The following is a 19,889-nucleotide window of genomic DNA, read 5'->3' on the forward strand; positions in this document are numbered from 1 at the left end:
TTAGTATTTGTTTTTCTCAGAAAAGACAACATTTGCTTGTGTAAAGCTTCACATGCTTCCCTTCTTTGTTGCTTTTTACTGAGAGACTTTCTGTTTTTATTGGGTTCAGTTACATGAATGATTATTATTAACTGTGGAAAAATCTGGGAAAATAACTGGAATTTCAGGAAAAGCATTGAGAACTGACACAAATCATTACACATGGAAAATAAAAAGTCTTTTCCCCCCCTTGTTTTATTTATTGGTTTTCTCTTTTATAAATATGAGAGATTAAAAAGCAATCATGAAAGTACATCATAAGTATTGACTGACAAAATACACTGCAATGGAACAAATGTCTAATTTATACTTGAGGTTAAAAAGAATATGGATCTGCTGTAACTAGTATGGACTTTTTTTAGTCACAGAACACATTAGGTCTACAGTGTAATTATTGCTGATCCTGACTAACGACTGTTTCGGGGATTATCTCTTTTGGAGTCAGCCATCTGCTGTGGTTAGAGTAATTAACTAAACATAATTAAGGGTTGACTTAGTTTGAAATCAAAAGTGTGCATGTCTCTAGGAGAAGAATATAATTTCTTCAGTTCAGAATAACTCAGGAATACGAATATTCCAGTTCTCTATTAAAGACTTAAACAAGCAGCTAAATTAAAGGCTGAAAAAACACCTCCCAGCCTGCTGCAAACTGAAAGGAAAGGAGAGGGGTAGAGGTGAGGAAGGAGGGGAACCCTTAAAAGGCACTTTATTACTGTTCTCCCAGTTCTTACTTGGTGCTGTGTTACCAGTTCAAACAGATGACTTATGTTGGTTAAACGCTTGCAAGTAAAGCTAAATTTACATTTCTGTATTAAAATGTATTGATTTGCTTAGGACATCTTCCCCTTTACGACTCTGTCATGGATTGGTTGTGGGTGGTTCTTGATTATGCTCATTTATAAAATAATGAGATGGGCACATGTGAGAAACTGCGGGCCTGTGAGCCTGACCTAGCCTGGCAGCCTAGGAAGGCTGTGGAGCAGGTCAGTGTGAGTGTGGTCACACGGCAGGTCAGTGTGAGTGTGGTCACACAACAGGTCACTGAGTGTGGTCATACAACAGGTCACTGAGTGTGGTCACACGGCAGGTCAGTGTGAGTGTGGTCACACGGCAGGTCACTGAGTGTGGTCACACGGCAGGTCAGTGTGAGTGTGGTCACACGGCAGGTCACTGAGTGTGGTCACACGGCAGGTCAGTGTGAGTGTGGTCACACGGCAGGTCAGTGTGAGTGTGGTCACACGGCAGGTCAGTGTGAGTGTGGTCACACGGCAGGTCAGTGTGAGTGTGGTCACACGGCAGGTCAGTGTGAGTGTGGTCACACGGCAGGTCACTGAGTGTGGTCACACGGCAGGTCAGTGTGAGTGTGGTCACACGGCAGGTCACTGAGTGTGGTCACACGGCAGGTCAGTGTGAGTGTGGTCACACAGCAGGTCAGTGTGAGTGTGGTCACACGGCAGGTCACTGAGTGTGGTCACACGGCAGGTCAGTGTGAGTGTGGTCACACAGCAGGTCAGTGTGAGTGTGGTCACACGGCAGGTCACTGAGTGTGGTCACACGGCAGGTCAGTGTGAGTGTGGTCACACGGCAGGTCACTGAGTGTGGTCACACGGCAGGTCACTGAGTGTGGTCACACGGCAGGTCAGTGTGAGTGTGGTCACACGGCAGGTCAGTGTGAGTGTGGTCACACGGCAGGTCAGTGTGAGTGTGGTCACACAGCAGGTCAGTGTGAGTGTGGTCACACGGCAGGTCAGTGTGAGTGTGGTCACACAGCAGGTCACTGAGTGTGGTCACACGGCAGGTCAGTGTGAGTGTGGTCACACGGCAGGTCAGTGTGAGTGTGGTCACACGGCAGGTCACTGAGTGTGGTCACACGGCAGGTCACTGAGTGTGGTCACACGGCAGGTCAGTGTGAGTGTGGTCACACGGCAGGTCACTGAGTGTGGTCACACGGCAGGTCAGTGTGAGTGTGGTCACACGGCAGGTCAGTGTGAGTGTGACAACACGGCAGGTCAGTGTGAGTGTGGTCACACGGCAGGTCACTGAGTGTGGTCACACGGCAGGTCAGTGTGAGTGTGGTCACACGGCAGGTCACTGAGTGTGGTCACACGGCAGGTCACTGAGTGTGGTCACACGGCAGGTCACTGAGTGTGGTCACACGGCAGGTCAGTGTGAGTGTGGTCACACGGCAGGTCAGTGTGAGTGTGGTCACACGGCAGGTCAGTGTGAGTGTGGTCACACGGCAGGTCACTGAGTGTGGTCACACGGCAGGTCAGTGTGAGTGTGGTCACACGGCAGGTCACTGAGTGTGGTCACACGGCAGGTCAGTGTGAGTGTGGTCACACGGCAGGTCAGTGTGAGTGTGGTCACACGGCAGGTCACTGAGTGTGGTCACACGGCAGGTCAGTGTGAGTGTGGTCACACGGCAGGTCAGTGTGAGTGTGGTCACACGGCAGGTCACTGAGTGTGGTCACACGGCAGGTCAGTGTGAGTGTGGTCACACAGCAGGTCACTGAGTGTGGTCACACGGCAGGTCAGTGTGAGTGTGGTCACACGGCAGGTCAGTGTGAGTGTGGTCACACGGCAGGTCACTGAGTGTGGTCACACGGCAGGTCACTGAGTGTGGTCACACGGCAGGTCAGTGTGAGTGTGGTCACACGGCAGGTCAGTGTGAGTGTGGTCACACGGCAGGTCAGTGTGAGTGTGGTCACACGGCAGGTCAGTGTGAGTGTGGTCACACAACAGGTCACTGAGTGTGGTCACACAACAGGTCACTGAGTGTGGTCACACGGCAGGTCAGTGTGAGTGTGGTCACACGGCAGGTCAGTGTGAGTGTGGTCACACGGCAGGTCAGTGTGAGTGTGGTCACACGGCAGGTCAGTGTGAGTGTGGTCACACGGCAGGTCAGTGTGAGTGTGGTCACACGGCAGGTCAGTGTGAGTGTGGTCACACGGCAGGTCAGTGTGAGTGTGGTCACACGGCAGGTCAGTGTGAGTGTGGTCACACGGCAGGTCAGTGTGAGTGTGGTCACACGGCAGGTCAGTGTGAGTGTGGTCACACGGCAGGTCAGTGTGAGTGTGGTCACACGGCAGGTCACTGAGTGTGGTCACACGGCAGGTCAGTGTGAGTGTGGTCACACGGCAGGTCAGTGTGAGTGTGGTCACACGGCAGGTCAGTGTGAGTGTGGTCACACGGCAGGTCAGTGTGAGTGTGGTCACACGGCAGGTCAGTGTGAGTGTGGTCACACGGCAGGTCACTGAGTGTGGTCACACGGCAGGTCACTGAGTGTGGTCACACGGCAGGTCAGTGTGAGTGTGGTCACACGGCAGGTCAGTGTGAGTGTGGTCACACGGCAGGTCACTGAGAGTGGTCACACAGCATGGACAGGACAACCAGAATGGGGTTGGGAAAGGCAGGGCCTGCCTGACCAACCACATCTCCCTCTGGCAAGAGGACCCACTCAGCAGATGAGGGAAAGGCTGTGGATGTGTCTACCTAGACTTTAGTAAAGCCTTTGGCACCCTTTCTGCAGGAAAATCTTGCTGATGTGGCTTAGGCTGGGGCTGTGCTCACTGGGTTCGAAACTGGCTGGACACCTGGGCCCAGAGCGTGGTGGGGAATGGAGTTACATCCAGCTGGGGCTCAGGACTGGGTTTGGTCAGCAGATGTGTCCCCAGGGCTCAGGGCTGGTCAGCAGATGAGTCCTCGGGGCTGGTCAGCAGAGGTGTCCCCAGGGCTCAACACTGGGTCCAGTCCTGTTCAATATCTATCACAGACCTTGCCGAGGGATTGAGTGCACCTCAAGGTTGCAGAGAGCACCAGGTGGGCAGGACGTGCTGGAGGGCAGGGAGGTTGGAAAGGCTCTGCAGGGGGCTGTGGGCAGGCTGGGTGAGTGGGCTGAGGACACCTGACTGAGGTTCAACAAGGTGATGTGCAGCGTCCTGCAGCTGGGTCACAACAAGCCCCTGCAGCTCCAGACTGGGAGCAGAGGGTCTGGAAAGCTGCCAGTGGGAAAGGCCCTGGAGGTGCTGGTGGACAGCAGCTGAAGGTGAGCCAGGTGTGCCCAGGTGGACAAGAGGCCAATGGCATGTGGTGTGTATCAGAACTAGTGTGGCCACAGCCCAGGGCAGTGCTGAGACCCCTCGAGGGCCATGTCCAGTTCTGGCTCTGCAATCCCTGCCAGGAGAGGGGAGCCAGTGGGCACAGAAGTAGGAGCAGAGGGCATGGCCTCAGGCTGGGCCAGGGCAGGGCAGGGGACACAGCAGCAGGAACTGCTGCATGGAAAGGGTGGGCAGGCACTGGCAGGGGCTGCCCAGGGAGGTTTGGAGTGCCCAGCCCTGGAGGTGCCCAAGGCAGGATTGGCCGTGGCACTCAGTGCTCTGGGCTGGGGGACAAGGTGGGCATCGGGCACAGGGTGGGCTCCATGGGCTGGCAGGGCTTTGCCAAGGTGGGCATCAGGCACAGGGTGGGCTCCATGGGCTGGGAGGGATTTGCCAACCGTTTGGGTTGGATTCTGTGATTCTATGGCAAAGACTTATTTTAATGCTGTATTATTATACATAACATTATGGATTCCTTTTTTTTTTTTTTAGAAATTTGAGAGTTCTGGATTTTTTTAAGAGGGAATGTAAGTAAAATGTGAGGTTTGAATCGTGAGTTCTGAGCGAAGTTTGTGTTAAAGTTTAGAAGTACTGCCTCCCCTTTTACAAGTGATTACTGCAGTAATACCCTTGTTATGGGTGTTTCATTTCCCTTGTGCTGTCTGTGAATACGGTGAAGTCACTGTAGCCATACTTAAAACAATGACTACCAGAATGCAACAAATTTGTATTTGTACAAGGAATGCTTGTTGGGCTAAAATAAGTTTGCTCATTCATAGTGACTAAAAAAGTACTTTGTCATAACGATTTGTGTCTATTTACTGATCTCTGTATATTAACAATATACTTTCTTTTGTAGCTTAAAAGAATGCATGTATTTGCAAATTCTACAGGTATCTGTAGTTGCAAATTTATAGCTGCAAACCATAATCACTTATGAAAGGGATTTTTATTAATTATTATCCATAGGAGTAATTGTAAAATGTAATGGACATATATGTATCTAATACATGGTATATACGGTATTTTTCAGTGGCCTGCCCCCACTGGGTAGCAGTTTAGATGAATTATTGTCACAGATTACTAAAAATCAGTGATGTGTTCTTTTCCTGTACATAGAAAATGTTTAATTGGAGAAAAGTATGCATTTAAGAGTCCTGTATTAAAAAAGTTTAATAATATTTTTTCCTTCATGAATTCCGTAAAGGAAATAGTTTTTGGGACTTCTACTATTGTTCTGAAGTGAGTGGTCATAGCCGTCATATTCAGTATATGAGTAGATTATTCTTTTTTGGAGACATGAGTGTAAGTAGCTGATTTTTCTGTTTGCAGAAAGAACTTGATTTTCTTCTGCGTGTGTGAAAATGCTGTGTGATTTATTGGGCTGTAGAGACTAAAAGCAGTGAAGTCTTTGGGTGGTGTCCTGGACAAGAGGGTGTGTTTGCAGGAGTGCAGAGGGTGGGTGGTTCTGGATGCCCTCCCATGCCAGCAGAGTTTCCCTTTCCAACAGTGCTGCCCTTTCCTCATTCTGCAGCAGACCCTGGAGCCTTCACTGGCACGTGGAAGTGGCCATGTAGGAAAACCATGAACAGTTTAGTTAAAATGGACACAGTGTACTTCTCAATATTTTGTGTATTTCTCCATGGATTTTGCTTTTGTATCTGCTTTGTCTTACTAAGATTCTTTTTTACTGGCCCAGGGGCTCCAAGGTACTGGGTCTTTCTGGAGGGAGCAGTGGCTAACAGCTGCTGTGCTGGCTTTCCAAGGGGGCGTTTGGGAAGTCACTGTCTGACTTTGGATCACAAGTACTGTTTAGCACATCGGTTTTCTAACTTGGTTAAAACAGAATTTGGGAAAGTGGGTCTGTGTTGTGCATGTGGCATTCTGTTTGCAGGTATTGGTAGTGAGACCTTGCAGCAACTGTTTGGCTTGTGCTCAGCACTCGCCCCCCTCACTCTCCAGTGGTAAATGTGGCAAAGGGTGTTGCCTCTGTCCCAGGGGAGACTCCAGGACAGGAACCGGTTTCTTGGGAGTTTCCTTGTTCGGAGTTCCGTGTCTTGCTGCTTTCTTAAAAATACAGGGACTCTGAGGAGATTTCTTCCGCATCTTATTTATACTCTGATCCTGACTCACCAAAAATTGCAGCTCTGGTAGATGGAGTCACACAGTCTGTTGATGCTGTGCTAAGACATCATTGGCTTGACTGCTTTTTTTTTAAGTATTTGAGAAACTTCTTCTCAACAGCTAGTGTTTTTAATAATAATTTTATTGTCTGTTTTCCTTAAAGTACACATGCTGGTTCAATGAAATAAGTCTGGTAACTTTTGATTTAGACAATTCATGGCACAAGTTAAGTGTCTTATTTTATATGAGAAACTTACAAGGAAACAACAACAAAAAAAACCTCCACCAAGTTACAGGAGTTCTTATATTTTGACTATCTTACCCTAATTGCTGGGTCTTCCCTTACCTTAGGAATCTAGATACAGACTTCTGGCTTTCACTACTGGTTCTTAAAAGCTGGTATTGTCAGGGAGCAGCCAGAGCAGGGCTGCTGGGAACGGAGGGGTAGGCTGGCAGCTGAGGGTAACAAAGGCAGGGCTTTTCCTGGCTCTGACACAGTCCCACGGGATCTGAACGCTGCTGGTCACAGGAGTAGACAAAATAATGGACTCTCTCAGGGCCAGAGTCCATCCATGATGTTGTCTGGTCAGGAGTGGCAGAGGATGGGAGCTGATGCCATCCTAGAGGAGATGTAGAACATTGGCTCTGGGCAGGAGGGCTGGGCATGGGCAGAGGGTGGACTGGGGCTGGAGGGGCCAGGTTGGGCTGAGCTGGAGCCCCCGGGCATGGGGTGGGTACTGCTCCCACAGGCCTTCAGGCTGTGAAATGTGCTGCAAGTCTGACCAGCACGGCCTCCCTGCCAGTGCTGCAGCTGTGCTGGGCTCCCCACGGTGGGGCTGCTGGTGGGGGTCACCTCTGATGGGAAGGGCTGCAGGAGCTCTCCAGAATTCAGTGCACATCCTGAGACAGCAAGCACAGACTGTCCTGTGATCCCTTGTGATTTCCTTTCCTGCCACGGAAGAGAGCCATGTGTCTCCTGTCTTACAGATATGGAGTCTGGAGAGCGGTTGACACCATCATCAGTCTCCTCTGCTGCAGCTGCTTCCACTCCAGCGTCCTCAGCAGCAGCAGGAGCTTCAGAGGGACCCAAAGGTGGCCTTTCCGCTGGGGCTGCGACGCTGAGCTCCACCATCAACACATGTGGTAAAAATGACTCGAGTCTATATTGCAATGTAATTTTAGTGTTTGTCAACGTTTGTAATTATTATTACAAGGCAAATATAATAAGGTTGCACAGATGCATCAGAGAAAAATGTTTGAGGTTTTTTGGTTTCGCCCAGCAACGTTCATTTCCTGTGAATACATTTTACGTAGTACTTATTTATTGGAGGAATTAAATTAATTAAAAATTGCCTATTTAAAATATGGAAGAAATTTCAGTTCGCAGGGCTGCCTTGAAAGCAAGGTTCAAGTAAAGGGTTGATCCAGCAAACTATGCCACTTTCAGATTAAGATCTAATAATCAACTTCCTGAATATACATCATGTTCTCAGCATTCAAGCCCCAACCCATGCTGTATTTTTATGTTTGAATGAATAGTTTCTTTTAACAGAACTTGAAATTGAAAAGGTGAATTTCATAATGTCATAGTCTTGGATAGTCTTGACTAGAGTGAAATGCCTTGAATCAGATACATGTATAAAAGATTTGTCCATGCAAGAATCTAATTTTTTGTGAACAAAACTAATATTTCAACTGAATGATGCCTATGCCATCCACAGAACAAGAAATGGTAAATAACTCTTCCCTACTGCTTCTGTCTTCACTTTTGAAGAACAGACTTTTTTTTTAGCCTTGGTATTTCTGATTCTTATGAGATATATTGTAAACAGAAGATGTTCCAGCTTACCTGGTAAATCCAGTGCTTTCAAAACAAACTTGGTTCCTGCAGTAGAGTGAGGAAAAATATATTCCAAAAATTGAAAACCTTTTTTGCCCTGGTAGTACAGAATGAGTAGGTTTCAAGTGCCCTCTCCCATCCTGCATTTGGTTGTTTACAGCTGCCCCAGGAAGGAAGGCAGGACCAGAATGTTTGTGTACCTGGAGTTATGGCTCACCTGAATTTGGCTTACTTGAATTTCTCTAAAGTCAGCCAGAAGAGTTCTTATCTAAAACTTTTTGTGAATAAATAACAATGTGTCCTATTTTTCCGTCCCTCCCTTCAAATGTTTTGACTGAATCTGATCAAATGTTTATTAGCCCAGGCCATTGGGAATGGTTCTCGTGCTGGTCCCCAGAATGCACCCGCTGTTCATTTGCACGTGGCTATAAATGCAGTCCCAGCCAGAGGATTTCTGTCATTCATTTACATCTCCTTGTGCTACTTTTGCTTTGTAGGTATTACAGGATGTAATTCTGTGTGTCCCATAGCGTGTGTTTATAAAGGATTTTTTTGATCTGCCAAAATCCAGCAAGACTGAAGGAGATGAAACGTTTTGTTAAGGGCACTTTATCTTCCTAAACCCAAGCTGGAATGCATCTCACTCTCAGAACTGTCCCATCAGTTTTATTTCTGAATATCTCTGTTTCTGTGCTGGCCCGTGCACTGTGGTTACTGTTGTGCCACTGGGGAAAGGTGTTGGCTGCCTTAGAGAAATCCCAGGGAAATGTTTGTGCTGTCAGCCAGCCAAAGACTGTTCCCATGAATTACCTGTGGCTGGAATGGGAATTTCACTGAGATTCCTGGATTTACAAGCTACTCTGTAGCCAGGGTAGACTAATACTGTAGCCTGTTCCTAAACTGAGTTGTTTTTCACTTCTGTGATCTTCTAAAGAAACCCCAACAGTGTCTGTCAATCTCAATCTGATAATTAAATTATCTTCAAATTTAAAAATGCATTTTTGTAGTATCGAATAAAATAAAATAATTTTTAAGAATGATCAATTATTCTTACCAAGAGAAGGTAAAGGCATCTTAATCTATGCATTAGATTAGAGAGGTTCTTTTATTCCAATTTGTCTCTTTATTTTATTTGCAACAGTCAATAGTCTGTTAGGCAGTCTCTGCAATGACCTTGATTGCATTCCCTGTCAGATCCCCACGACACGTGGTGACTTGGGACCAGGAGGCTTTTTGCTTTGCCATGGAGAGTACAAGTAAACTATTTTGGCATATTCCCAGGTCAAAAAGGCAGAGCACCTGTGTAAAACCATTACAAAATACATCACATACTGTTAGTTTAGCTGGTTAGTACAGACTTGTTGCTGAATAATTAAAGCATTCTAATCAAGTAAACAGATACTTTATTTGCTTTCTTCTTGTTCACCCGTTGCAGAAAATAGGGCACATTGGAAAAGTAAATTGACTCTGGAAGAAGTTTAAATTCACCCTCACAAGAATGTTAGCAACTTTGGAAGAATATAAATTAGCAGCTTGTTCTCACATGAGAACTGTAATTTAGTGTGTTTTCTTTATGAGGGGCAATAATCATAGCACGTGAGACTGTTCAAAGCTGAACAGTGGAGTTGTATTGTTTTGATACTGTCAGACCTGTAAGGTCCTTTAGTTTTAGTTTTCAAAAAGTAGGAAGTTTGCTAACCTTTTATTAAAAAGAGAATGAACCACAACAAACAAAACCCTACCAAAAAATCTTTTTCTCAAACCAGAAATTGCCTTTATCAATGCAAAGATCTTCAGTATTTGTAGAGTTTCTGATTTCTCCTTAAATGAGACCCAGAATAATTTTAACGTTGTGAACATAAATGCACATTTGATGTTCTGATTTATAGTAGCAAAGTTTTTTTTTTATCACTGCCTATTTTTTAGTGCCTCAGTATTTATATAAAATGACTTTGTGGCTTCTCAAATAAATGCTGAGAAAGATCAGATTTAGTCCCTAAAGTAAAAACTATGAAACTGTATAAACAGTTTTCTTTTTGCTAAGTCTTTTATATAGTCTTGGTTTTGTCACATTTTTCATCTTAGGCTTGTAGGTATTTGTTGTCTTCTGGAGATATTGAGGATCCTGAGTGGCAACAGCAAAATTGAAATGATGGTATAAAAAGCAAGTAGTGATTCCACTTTGTGAAATGTACACCAGAATGCTGAGGGAGAATGAGATGGTGATCCTGAGAGATGCAGAGGCTTTGATTCCACACAAGGATGGGAACAACAGCAGAGTACAAAGAATTGCCAGTTCTGCTGAGGGCGTGTCCAGAGGGTTCTACAATCACAGCACAGTTCCCAGGTTTTGGAAATCAGAGTTCAGATTTTCACTTCGTCTTAATACTGATGTCTTTACATATATATAATTAAGAAGCAGTCTTTAAGTTCTTTAAACATGATTCCAGCTTTGTTCAGATTTCCTGCTTCATATTATTCCCTGGTTTCTTCCTCAGTGTTTGTACTGCAGATGCAAACTAGTGCAAGCACTGGCTAAACACTTTTTAAGGACAAGAGTGTGATAATAATAAATCAGAAGTGAATTTTTTTTAAAAAAATCTACTTTTCAAAGTTTATTGAAGGACATAAAAGCAAAATTATGGAGGAAGAAAGGAGGGGGGAAGTATTTTAACGGGTCTAACTCAAGTACTTCCATGTTTTAAAATTCTGCCTCATCTAGTATGTCTTACAAGGATTATGCAGATGAGTCAATAATTTTGAGTATTGTTTGGATAAGGAATTTCACCTTTATTTTTGAGGAGTGTCCTTAGAAACAGCATTGAAAGAGTTTGGTGCATTGTTTTTTCAGATATTAGAGCATAAAGGAAACCATTGGATTTGGGCACTGTCAGGCACCCTGTAGTTGTTGCATTAAAGGAGAGTTACCATGGGATGGATACCTTTTAAAATGCAGCTTGGGAGGTCTGTGCTCTGTGTATATTCATTATAGTCTTACTCCTCAAAAGTTAATTGTCTGCAGTGTTTGTGCCTAAATTATGTATCAGCTTCCTCAGTGGTGTACAGTTCTGTCAATCCCTTTCTAGAATGGCTTTTTTTTTTAATTAGGGCAAGTCTGGCATCTGATTTTTGAAGGAAAGTTAAAGAATGAGTTCTTGTGTGCTTGGTTCTCGAGAACATATTTGGAATTTACTAAAATGCCTTTTGGTTTTGAAGTGCTTTGCTGAGATACATAGTGCTTTTCTCTGCCTTTAAATGAAGAGATATTTTTGATGTTTCTCAATTCATATGAGAACTTTTGTTTTTCAAACCAATGATGGGAGTAGGTGATGCTACTTGTGTATGTGTAAACCATTCCCAGCCTTTTCCATCCTTTACAGCTCTTTACACTGAGAGACCAGTGCTAGGAAACCACTCACATAAGTAGTTTGGAATCATTCAGACAGGGAAGGAAGTTAAGAAGACTTAAGGGTGTTGGGAGACATGTAGAAGGCAAACTTGGGATTAAAAGACAACAGAGAGAGGAGGAGGAAAATGCACAGTCATTTCTGTCACCCCAAGCAGTTCCCAGATTTGCTGTGTAAGGTGGAACGCCCTTAAATACCACATTATTTTTGTATTTTTGCTGTTTGGGGCATTGATGCATTGTGTTTTAAGGCATTATTTAAGTATTATTCCTTTTAGCTACTTTGAAAGGCTTGTGTTGCACCATGAAGTTCATTAACATTAACAAAGGCATTCACAGTTATCATTCCTTGTTACTAAGAGACCAGCATTGTTGAAATGTATGTTGCCCTTTGGAGTAATGCCTTCAATCATTATCTTTGCAGCAGAATTGCAAAAGCTGTTCTCCTCAAAAACATTTAACCTATTTGAAGTAAGGCAAGAGTGTTAAGGAGTAGGGTTTAATGTGAAAGTTAGCTCTGTGGAACGTGTCTGAGGTAGGTTAGTCACCTGAAGAGCAAACACTCAAATAGGAAACTTAAGGAAATAGTAGGGTCATTACCATTCAGTTCATTATTATAAGACTTTGCTTCCATTTTTTCTTTATTTCTTCCATGTTTTTAAATGCGTATGTAGAAATGCACAGCTTCTCTTTCCTGGACACATCAGATAATTGCTTAGGTAGCACACAGTGGTTTTATAAAGCCATTGTAATGTGCAATATAGTGTAAAGTTACCAACTCCTTTTTCTGTGTGTGGTGGGGAAAGTTGGTAAACAATCTCAAAGGATATCTTAAATTAAAAAGTCTTCAAAGTATTAGGAAACCCTGCAATGCAGTGTTGTTTATCAGCATGATTAAGAATCACCACTGTGGTCTGTGAGAGAGAAGCTTTGTGGAAGAAGATACACAAACGGGGTTTGGGTTGGTTGTGGTGGGTTTTGGTGGGTTTTTTGTTGTGGTTCAGGTTTATTTTGTGATAATTTACAAACTGATGTTAAAGACATTTGAACTGAGTTCAGCCAATGTAGAACTGAAATGCAATGCTTTTAAGCTCAGGTCAAAAGTGTAAGGAAATACTATACACATCATATGCAGTGATTAGCAGCAGTGAAATTAAGGGCAAATGAACCTGGGTTTTGGAGAAAGGAAAAGTGAAAACCAGAAATTTGAAATCAGCAAGAGGAATTTCCCTGCACTGTGTATGTAGTATTGCCATTATGTTGCTTTGCAGTTGCTAATAAATGAACAATCCTGGTGAATCCCTTGTGTTCCCAACACCCAGCATGATGAGGTACTGAGTCAGGACGTGGTTTCAGAAATAACCATTAAGTACACAAACACAGTAATAACATTGAAAGTGTCTAGTAGGATTAACAAGCAAGGTCAAGTACTGGGTTTGTGTAAAAGTCCCCAGAAATGTGATCAGTTTGTTCATAATGTGAGTCTCTTGGAAAACAAGGAATGCCTGGTCTTCTTCATGCTGTGTTTTCTGGGTCAGTGTTCTTGGTATTAACCTGTGGCACAAATGAACTCCCTGTTCGTTGTGTCATTCTTTTCCTGCTTTTTCTTTCCATTGGTAACTGTTTTGTTCTTTGGTTATGTATGCTTTTACAGTCTGGAAATTCCATGCTTTATCTTCCATCCCCGTGTTCAGGCTATTTCAGAAGTTTAACTCTGAAACTCCTCTGAAATTTCCTTTACCAGTATTACAGAACTTCTGGTCCTTTGTATTTTGTCTCTCATCTATGTTATAAATTCTTGCCTGTCCTAACTTTTGAACACATGCTAACTTGCTGTGCTGTGCTTGCTCTCTTCTGTGCTGCCCTTCCCCAGCCTCCCAGGTGTACAGCAGCTTAACTCTCTATTTATTTCTTTCTGGTCACTTCCCCTGTTCATTTTCCTTTCTACTTCTTTTCCTTTCTGCATTAGACTCACTCTCCCTACTGTTTCAGGTATGCACAGTTCCATCTGTGCTCATATTTTACCTGTCATTTTTACAAACCAGTTCATCTATTTGTGTTTTTCCCCTCGTTTTTATTTTCAGAATGCATTTAAATAAAGCTGCATTGCCATCTTTACCAGAATGACTTTAATGATTTAAGACCAAAATTGCTGCAGGAAATATGTGTCATTTAATAAGTTCATAACTTTTGTTTTGTTTTACCTCTGGGCTTAATGACTCTGCTTGCCCTGTCTCTCCTAATGTCTATATTAATGCATATATATGTATTGCACATATTACACATATGCATATATATGTCTATTCAATGCACTTACTGAAGAGTTGAACGGCACTGTTGGCCAATGCAGCTGTTTCTGTTCCGCTGTGCTGCAGAGTGGTGGCGAACAGCAGACACTCACCCTCGGCCCGGGGCAGCCTTTTTCCCCCCACTCCTGGGGATTCCACCCCTGTTTGCTGCTGCTGCCCAGAACCACGACCCTGCTCCGTTCCACGCGAGAGCTGCGGGGAAAGGCGGTCGGAGCAGCACAGACAAAGGTAATGGCTGAAGCTGGAGAGGGAATATAGTCATGTTGAACTTCTGCATATACAGAAAGATGTGGAGTTTGAGCTTTACCTTTGAGCATTCTTCCCCTTTGTAAACAGTTCTATAAAAGTTGATTCTGTTAGCTAAGCATGAGACAGACAAGTGTGGGCTTTCAATAATGAAATATTCTTTTGCTAATATTTCCCCCCTCTTCTTCCTTACAAATTTGTCTGGGTAGTAGGAAGAGTTTTTCTTTTAAAGTTCATGGTTTCTTTAGGAGGCCTTACACTGGCGGGGTGACTGCTGTTCTGTGCACATCCAAAGCAGGCACCAGTCCGTTGTGTATGGGGGGCATGAGGGGCTGTGGGGAAAGGAGCCCCAGAAGAGCATGTGCTTGCACTGCAGTATTTTTGTGTGGCATTGCATGCCTTTAGAAGAAGCGAGATGCATTTGTTTGGGGTGTGACACCGGATCTGCTCAGCTTAGAGCAGAGAAGGCTCAGGGTGACCTGGCTGCTGTCTGTGGCTGCCTTATGGCGGGTGGGGCGGGAGAAGGAGGTGTTGCTCTCAGGTGTCTGATGAGAGGACACAAGATGGTGTAAAGCTGCAGTTGGGCATTCACATGGGTGTTGGAAAACATTCACAGGCTTATTTGTACACTGCTCTTAGATCTGTGGTTTAAGTTGTCACGTGTGGAGTCAGGAGTTGGATTTGATGATACTGATGGGTGCCTTCCAACTCATCATATTCTGTGATTCTGTGTCTTAAAAAATGGACAATTTCAGATTTTTTTCTTCCCCGTCTCCCCCCACCCTGTTCCTTTACAGCACTGATTGTGTTTTTCCTTTAAATCATGGGTACTCTGTATGTTTAAACTGAAGTAACTCCAAGTTGAAGTGCCACTTGGTGGCAAATGTTTGGCATCTATGGGGAGTAATCTGTAAGTAGTCTGGTATGTTAGGTGTTTGTGGAAGCCAAGTTAACGCGACTGGAGCATCTCAGACACAGTATCTGCTACCTCACATGTATTTGAAGTGTCACTCTGTCAATGTGTGCCCCTCAGGAGTCAATGGCGCCCTGAACGGGAGCAGCAGCACTGCAGCGTGTGCCGTCAGCGCGCCCGTGCTGTCCCCGAGCTCGGCAGGGAGAGCGGCGGGAGCCGGAGGGCGCAGCAAAGGGCAGCTCCTGGACACCAGGGCTGACAAAGGCAAAGACAAGGTGAGTACACGAACTGAAGATTCACACAAAAAACGGACACAACTGTTCTGCCACATCAGCATTCTTAAGTGTTCTTTCCGAGTGCAGAATGTGGGTTCTTACTCATCGGAGTAAGATCTGTATTCTTGTCTCTGTGGGGTTTTTTTGTGTGTTGGCTCTTAGGATTATGTAATTGTTTGTTTGTTTTTTGACATACTTATGAACCAAAAGTTGCCCTTAACACTTATTCCACTAGTTAGTAGCTGTATTCAGCAGCAGGTTTTATTGAATTTATCTAATTACTTTTAAAGTATATTATTTTAACACCAATATTTGGTATTATTTTATTACAGAATAAATACTGGTATAACATTTTAAATCTGTTAATTATGTTTTTGCATAACTTAAACCCAACATTTCTAGACATTAAAAGAAAAATGCTTTTCAGGATGTAATTTCCTATTTATCAGAATATTATTAGTGGCTGTGTTTCAGGAAAAATCTTAGCCATCTAATATGAAAGTCATAGTAGTGTCAGTGAGCTGGTAAACCTTATATACTGAGCTAAGCACTCTAGAACTTGGAACTGCTCTAGGGACCAAAATTATTTAAACAAAACACAGGAAATGGTGGACTGGGAAGGTGATTGCTGCCAGAATAGAAGCTAAGGGAGGAGTTCCCTACTGACAGCCATCTAGGCTAAAATATTTTTCTTTTTTCATATTTATGTTTTTGCTCTGTGAGTAAACTGGGCCAATTGCTTTCTTTCTGTTACTGAACTACATTCAGCTCCCAAATCTGAATGTTCTTGGTGAGAGGTTGGCATTTTCCAAGGGCAGTTGGTGTTTGCACGTATGTGCATCAAAACAGGTGTTAGTTACTGATACTTGTGCAGGGGATACAGTGTTTAATAGATGGTGTTTTGGTTTAGCCCCATGGCCTGTCAGAGTCCCCACCAAGGGAAAGGGAGGGAGGAAAAAAATCTAGAAGTGGAGCTTTAATGGTAAGGTTTTTATATTTACACAGAAGAAAAGAAAATTAAAAAACAGAAGATGATATAATACATATATATACACACACACACAAATGTGAAAAGAAATAATAACAACTTTACCAAGTCACCCAACCAAATAATACAGATTCCAACCACCCAAACCCCAGAGAACCTCCCAAAAACTCTTCCAGGGAAAACTCCCAGCAAGAGAGGAGACAATCAATAAGGAAAGGTTCCCCTCTGTGGATAACAGAGCAGGGATGGTGGCAAGGCCTGACGTCGGCTGGGCAGGGCAGGGCAGAGCTGGGCAGGGCTGGGCAGGGCAGGGCTGGGCAGGGCTGGGCAGGGCTGGGCTGGGCAGAGCTGGGCAGGGCAGGGCAGGGCAGAGCTGGGCAGGGCAGGGCAGGGCAGGGCAGGGCAGAGCTGGGCAGGGCAGAGCTGGGCAGGGCTGGGCAGGGCTGGGCTGGGCAGGGCAGGGCTGGGCAGAGCTGGGGAGGGCAGGACAGAGCTGGGCAGGGCTGGGCAGGGCAGGGCTGGGCTGGACAGAGCTGGGCAGGGCTGGACAGAGCTGGGCAGGGCAGGGCTGGGCAGGGCTGGGCAGGGCTGGGCTGGGCAGAGCTGGGCAGGGCAGAGCTGGGCAGGGCTGGGCAGGGCTGGGCTGGGCAGGGCAGGGCTGGGCAGAGCTGGGGAGGGCAGGACAGAGCTGGGCAGGGCTGGGCAGGGCAGGGCTGGGCTGGACAGAGCTGGGCAGGGCTGGACAGAGCTGGGCAGGGCAGGGCTGGGCAGGGCAGAGCTGGGCAGGGCAGGGCAGAGCTGGGCAGCGCAGGGCAGGGCAGGGCAGAGCAGGGCAGCGCAGGGCAGGGCAGGGCAGAGCTGGGCAGGGCAGGGCAGGGCTGGGCAGAGCTGGGGAGGGCAGAGCTGGGCAGGGCAGGGCTGGGCAGGGCAGGGCTGGGCAGGGCAGGGCAGGGCAGGGCAGGGCAGGGCAGGGCTGGGCAGGGCCGGGCTGGGCAGGGCAGGGCTGGGCAGGGCAGAGCTGGGGAGGGCAGAGCTGGGCAGGGCTGGGCAGGGCTGGGCAGGGCAGGGCAGAGCTGGGCAGGGCAGGGCTGGGCAGGGCAGGGCAGGGCTGGGCAGGGCAGGGCAGAGCTGGGCAGAGCTGGGCAGGGCTGGGCAGGGCAGGGCTGGGCAGGGCAGAGCTGGGCAGGGCAGGGCAGAGCTGGGCAGGGCAGAGCTGGGCAGAGCTGGGCAGGGCTGGGCAGGGCAGGGCTGGGCAGGGCAGAGCTGGGCAGGGCAGGGCTGGGCAGGGCAGAGCTGGGCAGGGCAGAGCTGGGCAGGGCTGGGCAGGGCAGAGCTGGGCAGGGCAGAGCTGGGCAGGGCAGAGCTGGGCAGGGCAGGGCTGGGCAGGGCAGAGCTGGGCAGGGCAGGGCTGGGCAGGGCAGAGCTGGGCAGGGCAGGGCAGAGCTGGGCAGGGCAGAGCTGGGCAGGGCAGGGCAGGGCTGGGCAGGGCTGGGCAGGGCTGGGCAGGGCAGGGCTGGGCAGGGCAGGGCAGAGCTGGGCAGGGCAGGGCTGGGCAGGGCAGGGCAGAGCTGGGCACGGCAGGGCTGGGTGGCCTCAGGGGCTGAGACAAAGGCCAAAAGGGACAGAAGCTCCACCTCCCTCTCTTTTTATACTTCTTGGTGCTTCTTGAAGATGTCAGATGATATGAAATGCCTCTCTGGTTGCCCAGGGCAGGTGATGCCTGTCCCTCCTGGTCTCTGTCCCACCCTCTGGGCCTGCTGACCTGAGGCCTGGCTGGAACCAAAGCCCAACTCCCACCTACGACCAGTGGGGAAACTGTGAGGGACAAACGTTTTCCCTCAACACATTCATTGTGTTCAACAGTTCACAGCTTTTGAAGGTATTAAGACAGTTGAAGGTATTTAGGAAGTCTTTCCCTTTTCTTGGGCTTAAATACTAAAAATGGTTCTTTCCTTTCTAAAGTTCTGGTTTTATCCTGAATATGTATATGCAAAACTTCTTTGGTTCTGTGGTGCAGGGGTAAAGTTTTTTCAGATGGTGTGTCTGCATTTGTGACTATTACTACAATTATGCAGAATACCAAGTAAATTACTGTCTTGCAGTAGCTCTAAATACCTTCCCAAAAGTTTGTATCTTAATCAAATGAACAGACTCTTTTTCACTTTTTGGCTCTTTGCTTTATTCAGAAATCTTAGCTGGTTAAGTGAATTACTTGTTACTATCAGTATCGCTGAAAAATGTTACCTCCCTTTGCCTGTTTTTTGGGGGTTTTATTTTCAATTTTCAGTTAGGATGCTTGTCAGCGTTATCTTCTCCTTTGTGTAACTATTTGTCTCGAAGTATAAATTCTGCATTAGTGATAGATTTTCTTTTGATGTGGGTACTGATTTTAAACTCCAATTTCACTTAATACTGTTGCTGTAAGATGATGGACTTGATGTACAAGTTCCTTTTTTAATAAAGTTTTGTTCTGCATCTTAATATTTAAGTCCTCTGTCTAATGCAGATACATTTCAGGTTGTCAGCAGTTTTGTTTCCTAAGTTTTTGTGTGTTTGATGCTTCAAAGGGCTGTACATGGCAATGATAAACAAAAATCTGTCAAAAAGTGACTTTACAGCTGTGTTGAAACCTCACTCGTGGTGGTATATTTGTGGTGTATCATGTTGAGCATAACAGTGTTGGAGATAGATGTCATTGTTATAATCTGATATACTATCCATGACTAAGCCTTAATTTGATATATTGCTTTGAAATGTAGTGATGCCAGCTGTTCTCTCAGTGCATGTGGGCAGAAAAATGCTTCAGTGGAACTTTGTGATGAATTTTTAATTTTCATCATCTTGTCAAATGCTTTCTCCTTAAGAACTGCAGACCACTGTACTCCAAAGTCTCACTGTTCTTTGTTCCAAAGATTATTTTTAATAATAAGATTGTATAACAGATTAAAGCTGAACCATTAACAGAGAATTCATCTTTCTGGTAGAAGCCCAGGAAAAAAGCAGTGGAAAGCTCTAGTAACAGTGACAGTGATTCAGGCTCCTCCTCAGACACCTCAAGTGAAGGTGTCAGTAGCAGTGACTCAGATGACCTGGAGGAGGATGAAGAGGAGGAGGAGGACCAGAGTGCTGAAGAGAGTGAAGATGATGAATCTGATTCTGAAAATGAGACACATCACAAAAGCAAGAACAAGGTACAACACCCCACCCTGCTTCTCACAGCCCTGTCACTGCAGGCTGATTGTGACAAACTGACCTGTTCCCGTCTGTGAATAGTGAGCAATTATTGAACTGCATGTTGATAAATGCTAAGAATATGTTTTCTGTTTATGGGGGTTTTGCTTCCCTTGTGTGTCTGCATATCTATGTATTGCTGTTCTTTACAGGCTAAGAGTTTAACAGTTGTAGGCTCTTTCATTATAAAATAGGAAATCCAAAGAAATTAAGTACTGTGTGCTAATAGTGGAGTGGAAATATATCTTTAGGGCTATTGCTTCACTAGTTGCTTTTGTCCTAGTTACTGTCCCTGGTAGGCAGGAGAACAAGAACAATACATATATTACAAGACTGATTTTAAAATTATTATTGTTCATCATCCAGCAGGAGTAGTGTAATTGTGTCATGAAGACTGATGATATGCATTGTTTTTATAAAA

At 45.7% G+C, this 19,889-nt stretch overlaps 1 protein-coding gene across 12 annotated transcripts in view; it reads left to right on the top strand.

Annotated features, from left to right (window-relative positions):
- Positions 1-19,889, top strand: part of BAZ2B (bromodomain adjacent to zinc finger domain 2B) — a 113,651-nt gene that overhangs the window by 49,463 nt on the left and 44,299 nt on the right. For all 12 annotated transcript variants that reach the window (XM_071562472.1, XM_071562478.1, XM_071562474.1 and 9 more), the window contains 4 exons: positions 7,248-7,403; positions 13,882-14,043; positions 15,095-15,249; positions 19,222-19,428. In XM_071562472.1, coding sequence (XP_071418573.1) covers positions 7,250-7,403; positions 13,882-14,043; positions 15,095-15,249; positions 19,222-19,428 — 678 coding nt within the window. In that variant the 5' untranslated portion in view covers positions 7,248-7,249. The remainder of the gene's footprint in view (positions 1-7,247; positions 7,404-13,881; positions 14,044-15,094; positions 15,250-19,221; positions 19,429-19,889) is intronic.

The sequence above is a fragment of the Pithys albifrons genome, chromosome 8 (assembly GCF_047495875.1).
Source record: "Pithys albifrons albifrons isolate INPA30051 chromosome 8, PitAlb_v1, whole genome shotgun sequence".
Lineage (NCBI taxonomy): Eukaryota > Metazoa > Chordata > Aves > Passeriformes > Thamnophilidae > Pithys > Pithys albifrons.